Raw genomic sequence first — 22,423 nt, 5'->3', positions numbered from 1 at the left:
CGCTGGCCTCTGTCGAAAAGATGGCGAAGACGCTTCGTGTGCGGGAAGAAGTGGGCGGCTGGGACCTCTCCCCAGGCTGTTAAATATTTTCTCTTACCGCCACGCAAAGCACAGGCGAGGGCGGGGGGGGGAATTTCCAAGCACGGTGCCGCGTTGCATGCTGGAGCTTGTAGTCCTGCTGGAGAGTCCTGAAAGGTTAAGCACCATCAACAGCCAAGGGGGATGATCCCGCCTCAAACGCCTTTATATCCAGCAACAGACCATAATTTATCCTTTAGAGTGCGTTTTCTCTTTTAACGAGCAACAATTTTAAGAGGCAGCCCTACGCTGCTCGTTCTGCGGGGGAAGGGACCACTCGAGCCCCGGCGGAGCTGCCAGGACCTGCCCGTCCCGTCATCCCTCGCGTCAAGATGTCGGCGGCGATCGCCGCGCTCGCCTCCTACGGCGGCTCCGACTCGGAGCCTGACTCGGAGCCCGAGACCGAGGGCAGCTCCCAGTGCTCCGCCGCAGTGCTCGCCAGCCGCGATGCCGTGCTGCACCTCCGGGCGCCACCCGCCGCGCCCCCGGCTCTGCCCGTCGATGCGGCCCCGGAAGTAGCCGTGAAGGTAGGCATCCCTCCAGGGCCCGGGCCGCCTGCCTGCCCCGCGTTGTGTCCGCACCGCCGGCCTCGGCACAGTGCTGGGACAGCCCTGGAGCAGCCCCAGGCTGGGGAAGCGGGGCGGAAAGGGCGTGGTGGCGGCAGGGCCACCTGCGCTACCTTGCCTTGGGGTGTGGGGGTCGGAGCTGTGGAGGGGGAGGGTGTGTGTTGGGGAGCTCCCGTGGATTCCAGCTGCGGGGGTTAAGTTTATTAAAGAGTGTTAGCTCTATCTTAGAGCGTGCCTTGATTGTAGTTCCTTAGATACTTGTTTGCTGTTCCCTGTGTAAAGTGTTTTCCTGTGTGGTTTTCCCGGGTGGTGGGGTGAAGTCGATACTTGACAGGGTGACTGAATCCTGTTCTTAAGGGTAGCTTGAAAACTGATTGGTGTTTCAATTTCTTTATTGCTTGGGGAACCTTTATTTTCTAAGTTCATTATCACATTGGCTCGCTTTTGTGATACCAGAAAGGGAGGGGGGAGGGTGCTGGTTTAGCTTTGGGATTTTTTGTACAGGCAACAAATTTCTAATCAAAAGCAGGCATCTTGCTGTGATAACTGTCACTGTTACTGTCCTGCTGCCACTTGCTCAGAAAAGTTTCTTGCCTTGTGACCAAGACGTGGATGGACTCTTTCACTTTGTTGTCACTAGTTGATTCATATTCTATCACAATTTATCATATTTTTGTGTAGATGTTTTATGTAGTGACTGCATTTGTTTATCTCTTAGAGGCTTAGAAATCTGGCTTCTTCAGTTGCAGCAGCCAGCAGACTGTCTTGTGCAGGTTTCAAAAGAAACGCTAATTAACTAATTAAATATAATATTTCCTGAGTGTTAATGATAAGTGACAAGTAGCACTGGATGTGCTTTCCACCACTCTGAGGCCTGTAACAACAAGTTTTCCTTTTGCCACACCAGCACAAAGGTTTATTTAGTTGCTTAGGGACTGACATCAGGGAGCTGATCTGAAGTTTGAAAAAATAGAACTCTGGTGAAGTTATTTGTCCTTGGATGCGTTCCTTGATCTGGTTTGCACAAATGCTGTGCTGGTGCAGATAAATCTTCAGTGCCAGTGCAGAAACAAGCGGCTGGAGAAAAGAGTTAGGTGTCAACAGCACGTTCAGTTCAAAGCTGTTTGCCGGGCTGTCCCCTGGGAGGGCTGTCCACATCTAGGACTGCCTCTGCCTCAGACACGATGCTAACTAAGATGAAAAGAGTGTGAGGCTTCTCAGTATCAATATGTTTGATTATAATGTTGTCTATAACTTTCATTTGAGAACACAGATGAGGTACATATAACTGAAAAGAGCAACAACTTCAAGCTGAGGCTTTCAGAACACAGCATACTGGAGCTTCTTTTAGCACCACAACCTACTCTGAGGAGCAACAGGTCATTTCTTTGTAGAACTAGATCAGGCTTTCTTTTTGGACTTTTAGTGTTCAAGAAATAACTGCAGGTCTCATATGCTGCATGTTCTCAACACCTTCCATGGCTAAAAATGGTAGTGTCCCACTGGTCAGCAGTGGAAGCTTGCCAGACACCCCTCAGGCATTTACCCTGATTCTTTAAAATTAGAAAGCCCTTACTGAACAACTGTAAAAGACATGATGTTTTGAGTGTAAATCACAAGTCTTCTCTAAGTACAAGCCTGGAAAACAGGAAGCTGAGTAATTAGGAAAGCAAAGTTACAGTTCATTAATATCACTTCACTTGTGCAAATGTTGTTTTGATGTGAATAAGGATCAAGTACTCTTAAGTGCATAGATGTTTATTGTACAAAGGACCAGAATGGGTAGGAAAGGATGGTGGTTAGAAGGGTTGGTCATACAATAAATATAAATGACAGCTTGCATTTTTGGCAGTTGAGAATGCAAATCTGAAATGGTTGGTATTCTGCATTCTAACTGTTGTACCTGTTTCTGGTTCAGAATATTGGCCTGTTAACTGGCGTAGACCTTAGACTTATGTACACTTTAAAGAGGAATGGGTCCTCAATCTCTCAATGCAGGCATCATTGTTAGCACATTCAGCTGACAGCATTTGGGCTACTGAAGTGTGCATATCAAATACAGCCCTAAGATGTTACTCCAATATGTATTTCATCTTTCTATAGAAATCCGCTGAGTCCTTGTTTCAAAGTACATCATAGTTATATAAAATCACATTTCTGTGAAAATAATTATTCTGAAATTGAAAGCTGTACTAATGGTTTGTAACCATTTTAAAAGTTTGAGGGGATGGCTTTTTTTAGACCCTCTTCTTACAGTCTGCTTGTTGAAATAGGCCTATTGCTGATCTTGAAGTTAAATTACTCATAATAGATAACAGCTATAATTATTGGTGACTCCAGTCCAGTAATACTTCTACTCTCATTCTGAATTGGAAAGCCCACTGGATGAAAGTTGCGTGTTTCTGTTACTGTTTTTAGCACCACTAAAATCACCTGAGGGAAGACAACAGAGGATGAAAGTTAGTGCTTCTGGTCCCTTAATGGAGAAAAGGATAAGTTGTAACTGCAGGACATTCAGAGAGGGACAGCAGGGCTGAAGAAGGGTTCCGCTTCTGTATGAGGAAGTATTGAGAAGGCCAAAGGAGATGGCTGAGGTGCACAAAATCATTAAATGGCACAGAGAGGGAGTTAAGTACTCTCTGTCTCTTCCAGTACAACAACTATAAGCTGTCTAGTAGGAGTTAGGTTCAAAGCAAATAAAAGGATGCAGCTCTTCATGCAAGGTGTAGTAGGGGTTATTGTCATGCCAAGAAATACTGCATGTTGAAGAATTTTGCATTGTTACAAGGAGAATCGGGACAAGTACTTGGAAGAGATCCATTGAAGGATGAGGTGTCAAGAAATACACAGATTTCCTCAAGTCTCATCAAGACCTGAAAATTATTGGCTGTTGGGAGAGTGCAGAAGTATCATCAAATATGCTTGCCCTGCCCTTACTCTCTCCTAGGTGCCAAGTTTTCATAAGGCTGATGTTTTCTTTTGTAGGAAAAGTGGATAGGTTAATCAAGATATTTTCTTTCTCCAAATACATCATCAAGTAGTAGGTAAGCATGACATTGTTGTAAATAGAGGCAGTTCAAGCAAGGGAAGGGAGCCCAGTTGCCCACAACCAGGTCATTGTCAAACCCAGTTATAGTTAATTTTCCTAAATTTTTTCTTCTTTGAAAATATCACCCTAACATTGCTGACAGAGTTTTACCTTCGCTTTTGAATTATAAATGTAGAAGGAAAATCAGGAAATTACACTTTCTGTGAAGAACTCACTCCACAGGAAGTGTTGCAGCTATAAGCTTTGCCTTTGAGAGAACATTTATTGTTTGATCTCTGTCCAGGGTAAGACTCAGATCAGAGCAGATTTTATGCTACTTCTCTATAGTGTGTCCTTCAGTGGTCTTGAAGAGAGGACATTTAACTGGGTTGAAATAACTACGCTGGCCCAGCCCAGTACAGGAGCTGGAGGATCTGTGTTGCCTTTAATGTGAGAAGGGGTTGTATGTGTCAGTTTACCTTTGGCACTATGCAGGTTTCCAGAAAAAGTTTTACGTAAGGGGAAGAAATAGACTTCAGTTGCACTTCTTAATGTTTTTTAAAACCTAATCCTGCCGGTTGTGGAGAGAAGATACAAGGTGGCATGTGACAATTCTGTAGCAGTGACTGAACAATTGTAGACTTGGAAGGTGTTACTTGTTAGGAATGTTTGTCTTTTTTGACGTGGTGGGTTTTCCAGCTTTCTTTGACACAAAATGTAGATGAGTAGGTATTTAGAACTTGTCATCCTGCAAGATCCTGGGAATCTAGCCTAGTTCAACAAAACCATTTAGCATGTGCTTTTCTTGCTGGTTTATTTTTATTCTGTTGAAGTTAGTGAGGCGGTCACTTACTGTTAGGAGTGCCTGAATGGGTAGAAGGAGTAGAAGCTTATAACAGCCATGTCTTAATGTTGGAGCTTCACTGAAAATGCTATTTATCTCTTGGTAATAGATTTGTAAATCTTTAGAATGAGATAATGTGCATTTGACAGCTCAAGTGGTTTAGGAAGGAATTGATAAGTGACAAACTGCTTAAGTCTCAGTGGCTCATGGGATGCGGTCTTAATTTACCACATTTTAATGTGATTGATAATTAAAACTAATTAAAAGTTAAGCAAAGCAGCCTGGCATTTTTAGCTATTTGACTAACTAGTAATGAATTTACCTGGGGAAATGGAATGTTGTAGGTTTATTATCTGAAATGTCCAGGAAAAAAAAAGAAGAACACCCAACATATAGACATCAAAACTCGCTGCCTGCTTGAGATGAAGCTGGAAAACATAAGACAGATTATATTCTTTCTAAGGAGTGGAATTGCCATCCAGTGTTGCAGTACATGCTGCACCTTGGTCTTTTTATTTAAGGCTTTGCTTTGTTGCCTGTTACAGGCATTTTGCCTCTGTTTAATTAAAGAAATGTTTTTGTCTTGCATGCACATAAAGAATCTTTTAGCAAGCTTTTTTAATATAATTTTTGTATTATTGAACTATTTTTTATTCTATAAATCAAGTAATTTTCATAGAAAGTAACACTATTGTTTTATGGCATATGGGTAGGAGTTTTTTTGAAGCAAAAGAGGACTGTGGCATGTTTAAGGAACCCGTTAAGGAGGAAAGTTAATCTGATTTACTGTATCTGTAGTCTAAAATCCCTTCTATTTCCTGTCCTCTTTCTTATGCTTTAAAGTGGCCAAACTTTATGGTAGGACTGAAGGAGCATGCCTTGGAAGGAACCCGATGTTCGGTGGTCTCTGGAGAGTTATAATGAAGCGCCTCCTTGTCTACACTTAGCATCAAAAGCTTCTTTCTGTCTCAAGATAGATTCCTTAGGCAGTGCTAATACTCCAGAGGACAGCTCTGAGTGCCGTTCCCCTATAACAGTGTGATCATGTTTTGTTAAACAAAAGGTGCAAAAGGACAGCGTTTAACTATCAAAAGAATTTTTTTACCTCTGCAAATAATCTCTGAACTGTAAAGCAACCTGATATTGCAAGTAAGTAGACACCACATCTATTAAAAAAAGCCAAAGCAACACAACCAACACAGTAAGTAGTTTGGTGAAAAATTACAGAAAAATCTGCCTCTTTTTGCCTTGTATCAGCAGTGATTCTTGCATCTCTCTGGACAGACACTCATTTAACCTATCAAACTTCAGTGGATCTATGGAGTGAGCATTTTCAGTTTTTGGTTGTCCTTATTTCTGCAAAGTTGTAAAATCTGAATCTCTTCCTATGCTGAATTAGGTTGCTCACTTTTTCTATACAGGTCATATTTTCTTAGGCCTTTGATCATTATTGTTTTTCTTTTGGACCCTTTTCAGTAGCATGTGTCTTACCTGATGTGTGGTGCCCAGTGTGGCCACTGTATTTCAGTTGGGTGCTTGTTACTGGTGCTGAGAAAAGCAGAGAGGTGACACAGAGCTAAGTTTGCAGCTTCTTTCTATTATGTTTTTCAAGAGAGATGTATTCAGTAAAACATAACTTCCTAGAATCTTAATTCTTCGGTTCCAGGTTGTATGGGTGTACAGCCTTTGATGGTATTACAGCATGCCATAAAGCCCATATTAATACAATTTCTGAGTTGCAGCAAACACCAGCTGCTTCTCTGCCAGTCATACATCTGAACTTTTTCTCTGGAGGAACACTGTATCTGTTTGAGAGCTTTTTGACCCCTCTTTTTATGATTCCTGTGCCTTTGAGAGTAGAAGTAATTTAGGGTAATACTTAGACCTTCACTGAAATTGCAGATGCCCTCGTCTTTCAGCTTAACTACTGATCATATCCCATCCCACAGAGCCACTTGTGTCACACTTGGCACATAAGCTACATGATGAATCGCTCACCTTAGGCTTTTAGATAAATCAAGACATTCCTGTGACCAAAGGAAAAGCTACAGCACAGCAGAGAGGAGATCTCTTAGATTACCTTATCTCAGTCACAGCTCTGCCAGACAGCTGCTCCTCTGATCCCTTCCCTGCTAGCTGGAGCTATGGCTAATGCATCTAGAATGCATGCAGTTACGGCTGTTGCCAGCATAAAGGGACAGTTGTGAGACCTGTATTAACTTTTCTTGCTTTCGGGGTCCTAAAAAGATGAGCTCTGCTGAAATGGTCTTCAATGCATGGAGTTGTACCCAGAGATTTTCACCTTGTGCAGAGGTTGCTGATGAGTTCTTTCCTCTCATCCAGGAAAAAAAAAAAAAAAAAGAAAAACCACAGCCAAAGCACCCCAATGCAGATAGCTTGGAAGTTGGTGAAATGAATGATGGGCTAAGTTAATATTTTTAATGTTTCTGCCACCTACTAGAGTCTCATAATGCTGTACAAAATGGCACTTACCAGATGTTGACCAGAGGATAATTTGTCTCTTGCAATTTCAACTCTTGCTGTAGACTAACATTCGGCAATATGTTGTGTCAGTACTTTATATTCCTATCAAGATTTCATCTTTTAAAAATACTGATAAAGTAAAGTGGGTAGTTGGACCATGTTCAAATTATTATATAGTTTAAAGCAAAGTGACGTAATGAAAAGATAACCATTATGTGCTTCAGCAGCATGAGATTGTTATTTGATACCCTAATATATGAAAACGTGAATAAGACTGGTTCTGAGTGAATACGCAGGTCCTGAGGAGCGTAGCTCTGTTAAATATAACATGTGCTTCAATTTCAAGGCTCGGTGGTTTTCACACAGAAAGAACGTGCCTGTGGTGGTCTAGGAGTGAACATACTGTGTGGCTTTCAAGTGACTCAGCACTGTTCCACCAGCAGTGAAGTAGAAACAGAATTGCTATAATCCTCCAGCAGAGGATCGGCTTTCATGGCACAATCTGTTTCTTTTCTCAATTACCAAGCAGCATATAATAGACCTTAACAGGAAGAAAAGAGGAAGAAAAATAGCAGAAGTGAAAAATTCTTGGCATTTTTGCAAAAGTGGATTTTTTTGCTTTTTCAGATTAAGGAGCAAGAAAAAAACTGTCTTAATCTCAAGTAAACTGGTCACTGTATAAATGTCACTAACCATTGATCAGATAAATTTTGCGTTATCAATTACATTAGTTGTTATTTTCTCAAATTTTGAGTTTTGTGGATGAGATGTGCGGTGTAACTGGAAGAGTAAGCTGTATGATGTGACTTGAAAAAGTTGTCTGTGGAAAATGTCCTCACATCATGGAGCTGTGAAAGGAAGTGTAAGTTTGCAGGTAGCACAGGTTAGGAAGTGATTTTGATATGCTCCTCTTCTAACTGGGGATGTGTGGGTTTTTTGCTGAATGACTGGATTAGGCCTGCTGGGCTGTTTCCAGACAAGTTCATGGTGTGTGAAAGTCAGGGCTGTGAACGTACGGATGGCTGTTGTCATCCAAGCCCAGTGAATTGGAAAGGTCGTGTGATAAGCAAAATGAGGTCAGGCCAAGAACTAGCTAACATATTAAACAAGTTGAGTGTGCCATTTTGCTTTCAAGATACTGTAATACAAAGCAAGATTGAGTCTGTTTGAGGTAATTTTCTATTAATAAAGCAACTGCTAAAGTTTGATTCTCTGTTGTGCCACTTTCTGTGAGTCGCAAATGCTTTTGTATCCTGTTGTAGGTAAGCACTGATTAAGCAATGATGCTAAGATAGCTTTTTCAGTATGATTATTAGGGGTTTTGTCAATATACTAGCACATTGTGTGTCCTCTTCAATTGCTGTTTTTCTAGAATAAGATACAGGAAGCAATGACAGTAATAATTCTTCAAAGTAACATTCTCCTTCATTAACTGAGGTCTTGATGAGGGGAGAGGTTCTGTTGATGTGGAAGAGCCTTCATAAAGCTCTGAAGCCAGGTCTTTTTGGGCACTGCTACCTTACCGGCTGTTTTCTTTCTTCTCTGTCTTCTGTTTCATCTGCATGTTCCCTTCTGAATTTTTCCCTATGAGTTCCTTGAAGTTATTATTTTGGTTAATCCCTCTTTCTTGTCCCTTCATCTATCAAGTTAAATTTTTGTCACAACAGGCTTGCAAATGTGTTTAAGTACTAAAGCTGAATTATATTTATGCCTTTCAGTGTAAAAACGTACCTTTTGGAAATAAGGGTTTGTTGGATTCTGTGAAAAACGTTGTTGTACTTAATGTTTGTGCTGATAGGTAATTTTTTTTTTTTTTTTTGCAACTGACTTTTAGAGCAGTTACTTGTGATTTCTGCCTTCTGCCTTTTGTAGAGTTCTGGCTTTCATACCTTTATATTAAATTCCTGACCATTTTAATTAGTTTGTCTTTACAAGTCTGGTTTTCAAACATCCTGAAAAAGCTTTCCTTCAATCTTGCTGCTGTTTTTAAAATGCGTGCATGAAATCTTTAAGAAAAAAAAAGAAATAATTATTCATGTGCAAAAATCTGCACGTGTCTTAAATGAGTTTCTTGGTGACTGCCTGACATTGGTTTTGCAATCAATAGTTTTTAAAAATAGAAACTTTGGCTGAGGTGCTCTTCTCTTTCATAATGCTGAAAGTGTCAACTTGAACTACAGCCCTGATTTGGACTGAAAGAAGGTTATGTCATATATTTAAATATCTATGTGTGAAAAATGGGTTATTAATATGCCTGTTTTATTTCAGGAAGATGTGGAAACAGGAGTCCACCTTGATCCTGCTATCAAGGAAGTTCAGTACAATCCCACTTATGAAACTATGTTTGCACCTGAGGTAAGAAACAATGTTGGTTTTTAGAGCAGAAATGGCTTTGGCTTAAAGGGCAGAGGTTCTATAAATTTTCTGTGCATTTCCTGTAAGACAACTTCTTTGGATGCTTGCTGCATTTTGGAATATAGTTTGGGCAAACTAAAAAATAGATTCTACACAAGTGGGTTGGTATTTTTAGTGCCTGAATTTCCATATTCTGCATAAAGCTCTTCTAAGAAGAGTCTTAAAGTGTTTATCAGAATTATAGCTACGAAATTAAAAACTAAGCTGGGAAAATAGCATTATAAAGATGTTGAGTTAAACATGAACTGCATTGAAGTGGTCCTCTACTATTTTCACATTTTTGCTATTTACTCATTGTGCTCATTAAAGCAGAATTAACATTTGTAAGACTTGCAGATACAAGACTTTTAAGAGGAGGATTTAACATTAAAATCAAAGTACTTTCAGTTTAATTATTCACATCAGTATTAAGAATTTTAGTAACTTGAGCTATGCTAAACTTGTGTAGTGAAAAACCATTTAAGAGTGAACTTAGACTGCCTAGTGCCATGTGAACCATTTTCCATTTTATTATTACTATAGGCTATCTGAAGATAAAAATAGCTGTTCAAACATTTAACTTTTTTCTGTATTTAACTTTTGTACAGTTTGGCTTCTGTTCAACCAGGGGTTAGCATTCTAGGTAGACAAATAGTGCATCAATCTCAAATTTCTACATTAGTTATGCTTTATATTTAGAAAACCTTTTGAGGAACCACATAAATTGGTCTTTTCATAGTGAGCTTGCACTTTGTGACATATCAAAGCCATGACGTGTGCAAGCAAAAGTACTGATTTAAACTTACTCCAGCACTGCTGTGTGTAAATGTTTTAGTTAGGGAAACGAAAATGTTTTAGTAATGTGGGACAGCCTTGGGTTTTGTCTTCTGAATGCTTGTACTGGTCACATACTGAATGACAGCATGTGTTGGTTCTGCCAAGTATCAACAAGTCAAGTAGTCAATATCAATCTGAGCTCTGTGCCAGTAATAAAGACTAGAAAGTTCAATCCTGAAATCAACTGTTCAGAACAACTGTGTGTTTACTGTGTAAAATAACAGATTAAGAAGCTTATTCAGTAGTCACAAAGAAATTTGAAGTAATTTTGTATTACCATTTTTGAAAGACTGGTCTCTTTTTTCTGTGGATTTTTTTTTTGAAAAAGTAAATACACAAAAATAACAAATTACTAATTCTGCTACACCTTGTTTTAACATTTTTGATGAAGTTTGGACCAGAAAACCCATTTAGGACGCAACAAATGGCTGCACCTAGAAACATGCTTTCTGGATATGCAGAACCAGCTCACATCAATGATTTCATGTTTGAGCAACAAAGAAGAACATTTGCAACCTATGGTAAGTCCTTAACAGTGGAATTCACCTCCATCTTTATTACACCCAGGCTGGACAAATTATGTTGGTCTTCATAGAACAATTAATAGGACTGTAACTTCTAGAAATTGCTTTTTTTCAGAATTAATAAAATGGGAAAAGGCTTTTGAATGAGAATCCATATGAATAGAGATCATAGTATTTGTTTGGGAAAATTCATTTTGTAATTCCCTTTTGAACTGTAATCTAGTGTATGATCTACTAGCAAGCCACTCTTAATTAGTTGCATCAAGTGTAGAAAACACAAATCAAGATTTTGCACTTTTCACATGACTAACTGTAGATCTGTTATGCAAATAGATTCTTTCATGTGATTCTGGCTCTCTCAAAACTGAAAGGAAGCCTTGCTGAGTTGTCAGGTTCTTCCGTGGCTGCCTCTTGATACAAACTGAATGAACCAGATTTGCAGACAATGGGAATACATCACTAAAATAGTCTTGGCAAAGACAGAGCGGAAGAACTCTGTGTTAGTGGTCAGTGTAGTAACTGCTTTCTTATCTTGAATAACATTTTTCCCTTGTAAATAGTGGCGTTTGAAAAATAAAACATTTGAGTCTTGGAGAAGCTTGAAGTTCAAACAGACTTTTTATGAATTGTAAGAAAAAATGGGTTTTTTTTTTTAGATAGGAAAAGTGTGGAAAGACTATGGATTCTAAACATTCTTTTGGACAGTTCTGAAAGAACAGAGCTGCCATGGGTTTACATATAACAATGGCTATTTTTTTCTTCTGTGTTTCATTGTAAGCTTTCATTTATGTTTAAAGTTTGATTGCAAGTGCTTGTTCAGATGAAGTATCCTTTATATACTTGAAATTCAGTTTATTAGGCAAGATCTGATACTTCCTGTGTTAACTTAAAATGTCACAATACTCAACTTTTTGCACAACAGATGTGCATCTTTCTTTATTCATGTTTACATTCAAAATACTACTTCTTGCAAACTGTTTTGCCTCAAAAATCACTTTCCTGAACAAGTATCCTTAATTTCATTAGGGCTTTATGCATGCCTGAATTCACTTACTGCATTCTGTGATGCATGAGATTGGGACTTTATTGCTAACATTTGTGGTAGCTAGGTATTACAGTGGAAAAAAAATGCCTAATCAGAGATTATCACATACGCAATTTTTCTTTGTATTTGAGTTTTATTAGAAGCTTTCTTGTAAATGTTAAAAATTGAAATATAATAATGACAGTTTTTCTCTTACATAGTTTTAGCTATTAGGTACTTTTCACTGAGTTGTTAGGATGTGGAATATAAGCAAAATGACAATATTAAGAAATGGGTATCTAGTTTCATAGTATAATTTTAACTTACTTGACTGTAATTTTGATATTAGAATTTGACAGACAATGCAAATAGGAGCCTCTCTTCAAGATCTGAATAGACAGATTCGATTTCGTTCTGTGAAAATAAACATAACCTTTTGTGGGTTGGGCATTTTTTTGTGTGTAAACATTACACACACATTTTTGTGTGTGTAAAACAGATACTGGGAAAGTGTCTGTAGGCATATAGTGTTTGGTTTGGGGTTTTTTGTTTGAAAAGTTTAGTTTGGAGAAAGATAAAGCTAGTAAGTCTACTCAAAACTACTTCTGTTGGTTATGTCATCCCTGTATAGCAACTGCCTTGAAAGCTGTATTACAAGCGAGTATAAAAATGTATTTTTAAGCCATGTAACATTGGCAACTGTGCAGCTATCATTCAGCTTTCTAGAAATGTTCAGTAGATAATGATCTGGATACAGTGACAATGGAACTATGAAAAGGCTGAGATGTAGGCAATTTAAACAGCAAGAACCAGCATTGAGAAGCTGAAGTTCAAGCTAGAAGATGCAGTAAGTGAGCATGATACTCTGGCTCAGTAGAAGATCTGTTAAAAACAGCACTCCTTTTAGTTGTCAGAAAGTTATCTTCTTAATATATAACTTATTAGTAGATAATTTCAATATGCTCTTTTTCCATTTGGAAGGATGTAATAAATATCTTCTCAGAAAACCCCAAGTGTAAAAATGCAAGTAAAATTGACGCATAAATCCAAGCCATATATCTTTTTCAAGACTGAGTCATAACATATTAGAAGAACAGGAGTAAACCTCTCTTTTAAAAGCTGTAGATCTTGAGACTTCTGGTCTCTGTTACTGTTTAGCACCGTTGCACTAAGGCAGGAGGTCTTGAACAAATCTGCAATAGCTGGCAAGTAGATAAGCAGTGACTGTAAATGAAGGACGAGGGTAGTAAATGAGATCATGTATCCCAAACAGCTCAACTGTCTCATTGTCCTTCACCAAAAAAAGACACCTTTATATTATATATAATCCTGAAAGTTAATACATATTCATTGAGAAACTTATATATTAATCACAAACAAAACCCAAGTATTTTTTGGCAACTTGTCTTTCTTATCTACTTCTTGTGCAGTAAATATTTACTCTTAAAAGTACATTTTCCTTGTGATGCTTGGATAGCGGAGTACATCCATGCTGTCATTGACTGAGGGTCCTTCTAGCCCTTTATTCAATTAGAGAAGTGGGCAGCAATGGGTACCTAGTGAGGAGTAGAAGGAGGAAGCAAAGTAGTGATACATCTGAATACTTCTTTTCAATACTCAGTCTGTCAGCCAAGGGCAATGCTTAAATGTTTATTAATTTTCAGTCAATTTGTTGGGGGTTTTCTGTTTTTTCTTTTTGACAAACTTGTCCAGCTGCTTCTTGAACCCATATCATTTTTCTTTGTACACAGTAACCTCTTTCAGGCAGCTCTGCAGCTTAGCAGCTCCTTATGTGAGGAAGTATCTCTGTTTCAAACTTGTGGAACTTAACAGCTTCCTGGTTTGACTTCATATCCCCTAGTTTCTTACGCTGGAAAACAAAATGAGCAATCATTTCTTATTCACCATATGTGTCATTCCTTATTTTATAGATCTTGGCCATAGCTTCTTCTCAGTCTGTTTTTTTTTTTTTTTTCCACCTGAATAGATCTGATCAATCTTGTTCCTCAGTTTTGCAGCCTTTTCATGCCTATGGCTGTCCTTGTCTTTCTTCTGTATCTCTTCTAGTTCCACTGTATTGCTCCTAAGATGGAGAGCAAAGCTGTGCACAGTGGTTACATGTTAATCGCACTGTGAATTTGTTCTGTGAGTAACTGGCTCAAAGCTACTTGCTGCATTTTTCCAGATCATTTATCAGTATGTTGAACATCATAGGGCCTGAGCATGAATCCACCAGCAACTTTCCTGTGCTGTGCAAACTAACCATTTATTCTTGACAGTGTTTTAATAATTTTTCATCAATTGACCATGTAAGGACCTGTGGGTTTTTTAAAGTGTCTTTAAGGCACCCTGTAATCAGTCTAACTTGGTTTTGTAAAGGTATCCAAGATGAACTAAGCTTTACTCATTTGCAGGATTGTCACCTCAGAAGTATTCTGGAGGTTTTGTCATTGTAATTTACCTGTAGAGAAAACTGTGGTGTCTACTCTCCGGCAATATATAATGCTCATCCAAGTGCATACTCATTTTCTTTATTGTAGTTTCTACTCCTTGAATCTTCTAACCATACAAATGTCTGGCAGGTTGATCTGTAATTCTTCATATCTCCTTTGAAACGTCTTTTGAAAGATGGCATTGTATTTGATATCTTCCTCTTCTGTCATATTGAGGTGATATTAGGTGAGAGTTTCTGCACTGTGGTTTGACTTTAGATCTCTTGGGTGACTGCCTCTGGTTCTGGTGTTTTGTTACCACTTACTTGACTCTTTAATCTCCGGACATTTCACTTTGAGGTAGATACAGTGTCATGTTACCCATAAAGAAAGGTTCTGGCACAAGAGTCTACCCAAGCTCCACCATAATCAGCATGTGTTTAATACAACCCTCACAGATGCTCTTTTCAGTCCTTCATCATCTGTTGGCCTACACATTGTCAGGTACACTTTCTGTCCCTGGCAGTTTTGACAAAGGACAAGTGTTAGTTTTTATATCTTATAAGATTCCCCTTGCTTTTGGGGGTGGGCTGCCTTAGTGTAATGTTTACTTTGTCTGCTGAAGTTTGGTCTTTGTATTTTCCACATCTGGATGCAACTTCAACTCTTTGAAGAATAGTTTCTTATTTCTATTAGTTTCTCTACTTACTATTCAGCTGTGCTCACTTCCTTCTGGTTGCTTTAAAGTCGTCTTTTATTAGCTGGAAGGCATTATTTTTTTTTTCTCCTACATGGTGTCTTTGAAGTGCCCCTGCATTTGAAAGAGGCTTTACCCTTTGGTGCTTGCTTTCTGTTCCCTTTAAAAGTATTTTCTTAATATAGCCCTTCTGTTTTGAGATTGTAATCATTGTCGTAAATGTTTTTATATCTTCCTTTGCTTTGTCAACAATGTTAGTTTTGTACCCCATTATGGTCATTGTTAAAAGGTGTATCCTTGGAAAGAATATGTTAAAATTAAGTTTCCTGCACTGCTAAACTGGCTTTTTTTCATGTGAATCTCTGGCACGACTGCTTCATGGTACAAATACATTGTGTAAAAATCATCACATCTTGGTGTGAGACTTGCACAGTCTACTACAAGAGATGACTAAAATATGTCATTATTACTGTGCTTCTTTCCCTAGCACCTGTTGTTTAATCTCTGTTACCATTTCATGGTTACTGCATTTTCTATCTTAATGGTCAGTCAGGGAGTTCTGGCAACTGTACTCACCACTACTCAGACCTGGAATTTCATTCCATAGGATCATGTAATGCTCATTAACACTATTAACTTGTTAATCTGATTTGTCTTTAAGCTTTCTATGGCATAGAGTATGTTTTTCCTCACTAGTGTGACCATCTTATTTCTGTATTCTTTCTGCCTGGTAAAGCATGCATTCAATCTAATTATGTCAGTACTGTCCTACCAATTGTGTTAGTTTATTATTTTAAAACAAGATATTTCAATGTTACTGTGTACTATTTTTAGCCTTTGTCATTTTGCATGTGTGCTTGGGTTTTCCATTTCCCTGCTCTCAGTTTAAATAGGATTCTGTGCTTATTACTGTCCCTGCTACCTGAGGTTGCAGATTTTTGTGCTACCTTTTCCTTGAGGATATGAGTTTCTTAAGACTGTGTCATTGCAAATTGCTTACTTTAAGTATTTTTTTAGTATTATATTTCTTTAAGTATTATTTAAGTATATTCTCCAACCATTTTATCAGAAAGTATTCTTTGAACCTTCTCAGTGCCATCAGCTTTTTAATTTAAATGAAACCTACTCATTTCAGTAAGGTTCCCTTTATTCCAGGAGTTTGGGGAAGTGAAGTTTTCACAGGCACTGGAGATTTTTCCACATTAGGGTTAAAATCTGCAGTGGCTGAGAGAGCTGGGACTGTTTAGCTTGGGAAAAAGGAGTCCTGAGGGGGAGACCTTATTGCCCTTTACAGCTACCTGAAAGGAGTATGCTGATGGTATAATCCGTAAAAACTTTGAATAAAATAGTCCAGGTAGGCATTTTATAATCTTCTAAAAGGTCCTCTCCCAATTTAATGGAAAACCATTAATAATAGCTCTGTGGGAGTCTGACTTATTTTAATTGGTAACCAGTTTTGCATCTGCAGTCCTAGGTAATCTACCCTGTTTTGATTCCATTGATGTAAGGCAGTCTTCTTATTTTAATTTCAACTATTAAGGGAAGGCTGTCTCTCTAGAAAATAAAATTCCCCTTCACAAGCCATTATGATTTAAAATGCTTAACTAGCATTATTTTTTCAATGTTGTATTCCTTGGAGCATGTCAAAAAAACTAAGAAGTCCTAACATACAGCATGTGTTTATTCTTCTGTATTTGTGCTCTCAGCTGAAGGAGTCTCTTTTCTTGAAAATTCCCTTTTGAGTATTGTTTAAAAAATCAATATATGAGCATATATACATTTTCAGAAGCAGAATTACAGATTGTGTTTCACATGCTGCACACAAGCTCTTCATTAATATTTTAGCCATTTTATAGCTATTTCAGCATCAGTGCTTGTCCTAAAAGTGGACTGTTTCATTCATGCAACATTTGGTATTTTTAAATCTCTTCTTCACAAGATATTAATGTCCTTTTTAATAAGAAATAGTCTCTCCCTGAATCTCAAAGCTCTTTATGAGTACTTGGTAACTTGGTTATAGCAGGATTATACAATCACTAACACTGATATTTTAAGAGCCTAAAATAACTGACTTGGAAATAACGCTTGTGGGGGGTTTTTTTAATCTACTCATGTTACATGCAAACCTACAGTCAGTATTACCTGGTAACAATTGTAGGCACTTTATTCTCTGATTACTTTGATTCTGCAGAGATGCCAGTGCAGAGTGGGTTAGTCCAGCTGTATTTTTCTGCATACCTGAGCTACCTTGGGTCTCTGTGCTGTATTGCAGAGTGTGGTGTAAACAGGCTTTAATTAGCTGTCTTTCTGGAATGCACATCAAAGTCTTAATTATTTGGCCAACCATTCTCAGGTGCACTGAAATTAGGGCTGTAGGTGGAATTGTATCTTTCATTGCTAAAATGTTGCTGGAAATATCTGCCTCCTAACTAAAACTGAAGGAGACATAGAAGTCAGGGCACATTATGTGGGATACCAGCTGAGTAGGATAAAAGCAAGCTGTCTTTTGCAGCTGCGTGTAGGAGTCCCAGCCAGAAAGAAAATATTCTCTTTCACATATCCACTAGAAAGTAGAAATTGTTCAGAGCTTTTCTATGAGAATGATGCTGGACCAAATTCAACTCAACTGTAAGAAGTCTCCACTTCCACGGGAAGCTGTGCTTGGCCCAGGGGCCCTATTCATGGGAATACTGTCCCTCTTTTACAAGTACCAAGCAAATAGAGTCCCGGAGATGGTGTCAATACAGTTGGAGGACAAGTAAACCACTGTATTGATTTTGACATAAATCCAAAGTAATATCTCTCTGCTGTTAAGAGAAACCTTATAGCTTGGAAGAGAACTCATAGAAATAGTGGCTTAGTAAAAGCAGGCACCTAAATTAGGGGAAGTCTGATTGCAGTGTTGGCTCAGTTTGGTTATCCACAGAAGTAAATCCTGCTAAGAGTCTGGAATAAATTATTTTATGGTTTAACATAGGAATAGAGGGAATGTATATTTCTTAAGATGACATTGGTGTTTACTTCTCTCCCTATTCATGGATCATCTGGACATATGTTGTTCCACAGCTGGGTCTTACCAGGTTTGAAACTACAGGGCTGGTCGGCAGGTGGATTGCTGCATTTGGATGGGGAGTACCTGCTGTGTTCTTGGAATGGCTCTTCTACTAGTTTCAATAGTGTTATTTTTCCCAGCATCTAAAAAAAAATTACCTGGACAGTGTTCTAGGAGAGCAGTCTTTCTGAAAAATGTTTGGGGAGACAATCTCCTTTGGCTGTTGGAATGGAGTTGATAGGTCCTCAACTTGTATGCGTTTGTATGTGCCTTTATGAGCCATTGGTCTCCAGAATGGATTGGATAATCTCCCACTCTTCATGATTGTCTCTGTGAATCAACAAAATACAGGAATTGGATTGTATGCTGTAGGATTTAATTAATTATTTGTGTGTGATTGCTTTTACTGGTGGCTTAATATCTTTCTTTCTCTTTTTTGTTTTCCATCCTTGATACAGAGAAATTCTCATTGAGTCCTCAAGAGACTTTTTGTCACTTTAATATTTAATAAAAATTGGTGTTATGTCCACCAGGGTGCAGTCTTTCCCAGAAAAAAAAGCTATGCTGGTCAGTAAGTGTTCAGTACACCACCTGTTCCTTGGAAACCAAATGAATTTATTTGTCTGTCTTATAAGATCATGCTATCCACTTCAGGAGAAATGGAGAAAAAAAGTTAAATATATGTAGTAAAATTGTAAATATCCTGAGTAGCTATGAAATGGTGGTTCATTTTATAAAGCATTTATAAGAGTAAATGCTGCAGATTTTGTTGCGGTTGGGGTTTTTTTGTTTTCTTTTGTTTTTAATGAGGCTCAATAGTGGTAGTCAGGAAAAAGAAGATGTGAATACTTAATTTTTTTAAAAATTAAAAGCCATGACTGCTGCTTCTGGTACCATCCACATTAGTTAAAGCAACTCCTTTCAAGTTGAAGAAACAAGCTTTCCCAATTCTGGCAGGAGGAGGACAAAGTAATTTTTGCTGTGGGAGACACAATACACGCAAAGCCCTAGAAAACTTAATTTGATTTTATTTTTTCCCCCCACCTCTGTCCTCTGCCTTCCAGCTGCTGCCACCCCAGGACTGCCAAAGAAGAGTAGCACTCTCTTTGACCCACCAGAAATAGTGGGCAGAGCAGGAGGCTGTTGCTGAAGCCAGAGGGCTCTCTGTATGCAGCAGCCACAGGCTGGTTTCCACGTGACTTACTGGCTTTGCAAACCAAGGAGCAGTGCCCTGTGCTAAAGCAGCATTTGTTTAACATCATGTGTCACTGACATAAGATTTTGAGCTAGTCTTTTCCTTGTGCCATGTTACAACGAGAAGAGGTTGCTGTGGCATTTCAAAATCTAGTGTTTGCATTGCAGCAAACTGGCCTGAATTCAGCGTTGTCCTTGCTTGGAGCAGGGGCATCCTGGAGTCCCTTCCCACTGGATTCTGTGACTTGGCTTCTTGTGATTACCCACCCTTTGTATCTTATGTTATGTATCTTGTGTTATTAACTGTTGCCTATTATATTTCTTTTTTTTCTCTGTGTTGTGCAAATTTAAGCATTCTGATAGCAATATGTACTCATGGGCCTCATGGTACTACTACATAGTAATCTTTATACTCAGGCCAAGTGAAAAGTTAATGGGATTGCAAAGTTTCAATCCTTCATCATCCCCAGTTCATTCAGAGTCAACAGGAAAGAATTTACATAGGGGCAGAATAGTAAAACTTGTACAAAACTGAAAAGCTTGAAATAACAGTATTTTTTTTTCCTCTTGTTTCAGGTTATGCATTAGATCCCTCTGTAGATAACCCCGAAGCTGCCACCAAATATATTGGTTCTGTAGAAGAAGCTGAAAAAAATCAAGGTAATTAATTCAGAATCCTGTATAAATTACTTGCATCTCTTAACTGTTTTCATTTCTTCTTTACTAAGAAATGGAATAGGTATTAGCAAAGGAAGGTATTATGGGAGACTTACCCATGTCCAAAAACACAATAAAGAGATGTGTTGCAATTTTAATGTAGAGGGGAAAGAGAGATATTGGAGTGTTTTGTTTCCTTGAAGTAGCAAATGTTTCAGGCTGTCACGACAAATTGCAAAATAGGATTTGCAATGTGCCATTGCATGAATACAATTTATCTGTACAATTTGAAACAGCTTTTTGGTCCTCCTAAATTCTGTCTTAGCTAACGTTGTCATGTGTCTGCATTAGGATACCTGTATGTTGAGCTAATCACCATAATTGCTTCTCAGGAGCACACTGATCACTCTGTGTGCAGCCTCTGGCACTCCTGTTGGGAGCTGTATGTTATCTCTGCTTAGCAGAGTTAAGCTCTTTGGGTTGTTTGGAAAAGAAAAACCACTGGAAGGTTGCCAAATGGTAACAGTGTGGCGTTCCACTGGGAGGATTGACTACCAGAGGCATGGGGTTTGTAATTAATACTTTGATATGAGATATTTAATACTCAAAGGGACTTGGGGACTCAAAGTTCGCATTGGAAAACTGTACCTGTATAAACATCGTGGTTATGCTTTGCCTTGCATGTCTTTTTCAAACATCCTATTCACGTGGGTACACAAAGGATCTTTATTTCTGTGTCCTCTTCCTCGGGATATATCCACGCTTATTTCACTCTTTCCTTCCAAAGAAGGAAATTAGTAAGATTAAACCATTAAAAAAAATTCAAAAAAACCCTTTTTGTAACGGAATTTCGTACCTCATTTTAAGAAAACCCTTGATTAATGTGTGATTCCTTCTGATCACTACTTAACTTTTTAGATTGCCTATTTCCCTCTTGTTTGTGTAAAGCTTCTTTTGTCTCTTTTGCACTAGATGGGTATTACTGCTGCTGTAGGAAAACATTGTTTGAAAATTGAACATAATTGTGTATACAAGCTTGAAATCTCAAAAGATGTTAAAATAATTACCTACCATTTTTTTTCCTCCATATCTGTATTGTATAGTGGTTTTGACACATGAAATTCTGAGGGTACAATATTTGTGAAAAGCTAGTATTTCTATGAAAGAACAAAATAGTGGTTGGAGAGAGATGACTCTGTCAATAGTGACAGTCTTTTTAATAGGGCCTGTAGCAATAGGACAAGGGTAATGATTTTAAGCTAAAAGAGGATAGATTCAGACTAAGTTATAAGGAGGAAATGTTTTACAATGTGGTTGGTGAAATACTAGAACAAGTTGCCCAGACATGTAGTGAGTGCCCCGTCCCTCGAAACGTTCAAGTTCAGGTTGGACAGGGCTCTGAGCAGCCTGATCTGGTTGAAGATGTTGCTGCTTATTGCAAGGTAGTTGGAGTACGTGACCTTTAAAGGTCACTTTCAGCCCAAACCATTCTATTATTCTATGAATTTTTACTAAATTAAAATACACAGTTGTGTTTGGGGTTTTAGGAGACTTGTCTTTCTTTTGGTTTGGGGCAAGTTTTTTTTGAAACGGAGAGGCGTCAGAGTGATCAGAAACCAAGAAGACTCTACTTTCGAAAACTACACTACTTAAAGTATGAAAATTGATGTATTCATACAATCTGCAGACTTACTGTTAAAAAATCATGGATACATGCATGGTTAAATACTCTAACAGGCAAGGATACACAGTTAAAGTGGTTCCTCTGTTACTGTGCATAGTTAGCAGTGTTCGTAGATGGAAAAGTGAGCAATGCTTTGGCCAATTTTGCTCAAATACATTTTCCATGTTGTCCTTTATACTGAAAGGGGCGACAGTGGTGGCTTTTTCTTTTAAAGTGACTATGGTGTGACCTCTGATGTTGTATTCTATGTTAGCAGTTAGTCAGTGTATTGTTTCCTTCTTCAGGTTTAACAGTGTTTGAAACAGGACAGAGGAAAATTGAAAAAAGGAAGAAATTCAAGGAGAATGATGCATCTAATATTGATGGTTTTCTGGGACCATGGGCAAAGTATGTTGATGAAAAAGAAGTAGCCAAACCATCAGAAGTAAGTACTCCTTTAACAAAATGGATACAAATTGTTAGTACATGGCAGTGGTTTCAACAGAGATACAGCTACACTAGTGCTTGTCCAAGCAGAAGATCCATGCTATGCTTTGGGCTAATAGAAACATTTTGGGTGGTATGTCCAAATAGGATGTTCCAAATATTCTGCATTCAATTATTTGGAACACTTTTTGGAAATAAAATCAATTCAGTCTGTGTATGGAGTCTGATTAAAAGAAGCAGCTTGGAAAAAAAAAATGAAAGTAAAACTTTTTTGAAAGAAACTGGCAAATAAAAACCCCCACTATCACACAGACAAATACACACACCCTGAACCATCCAAACAACAGATGTCCTTCTTGTCCAGTCAGTGCTTAGCTTTAGTCTATGAATTAAAGGATAATAGTTCTTTTCAGTGTGCATAACTTTCCAAGTTTTTGTTTTGATAAGTGTATTCTCTTTATTGATGCTTAGAAATATTTCTAATCTCATCTGATAGTGAGTA

General features: G+C 38.3%; 1 protein-coding gene across 1 annotated transcript in view; it reads left to right on the top strand.

The window, feature by feature from the left end:
* The first annotated feature begins 409 nt into the window (after positions 1-409).
* Positions 410-22,423, top strand: part of CDC40 (cell division cycle 40) — a 37,447-nt gene continuing 15,433 nt past the window's right edge. The window contains exons 1-5 of the mRNA XM_082299498.1: positions 410-605; positions 9,269-9,355; positions 10,623-10,752; positions 19,731-19,814; positions 21,780-21,919. Of these exons, the coding sequence (XP_082155624.1) occupies positions 411-605; positions 9,269-9,355; positions 10,623-10,752; positions 19,731-19,814; positions 21,780-21,919 (636 nt within the window). The 5' untranslated portion in view covers position 410. The remainder of the gene's footprint in view (positions 606-9,268; positions 9,356-10,622; positions 10,753-19,730; positions 19,815-21,779; positions 21,920-22,423) is intronic.

Source organism: Coloeus monedula (genome assembly GCF_965178545.1).
Source record: "Coloeus monedula genome assembly, chromosome: 2".
Classification (NCBI taxonomy): domain Eukaryota; kingdom Metazoa; phylum Chordata; class Aves; order Passeriformes; family Corvidae; genus Coloeus; species Coloeus monedula.
The sequence above is the reverse complement of the archived record's forward strand: the minus strand, read 5'-3'. Positions and strand labels throughout refer to the sequence as shown.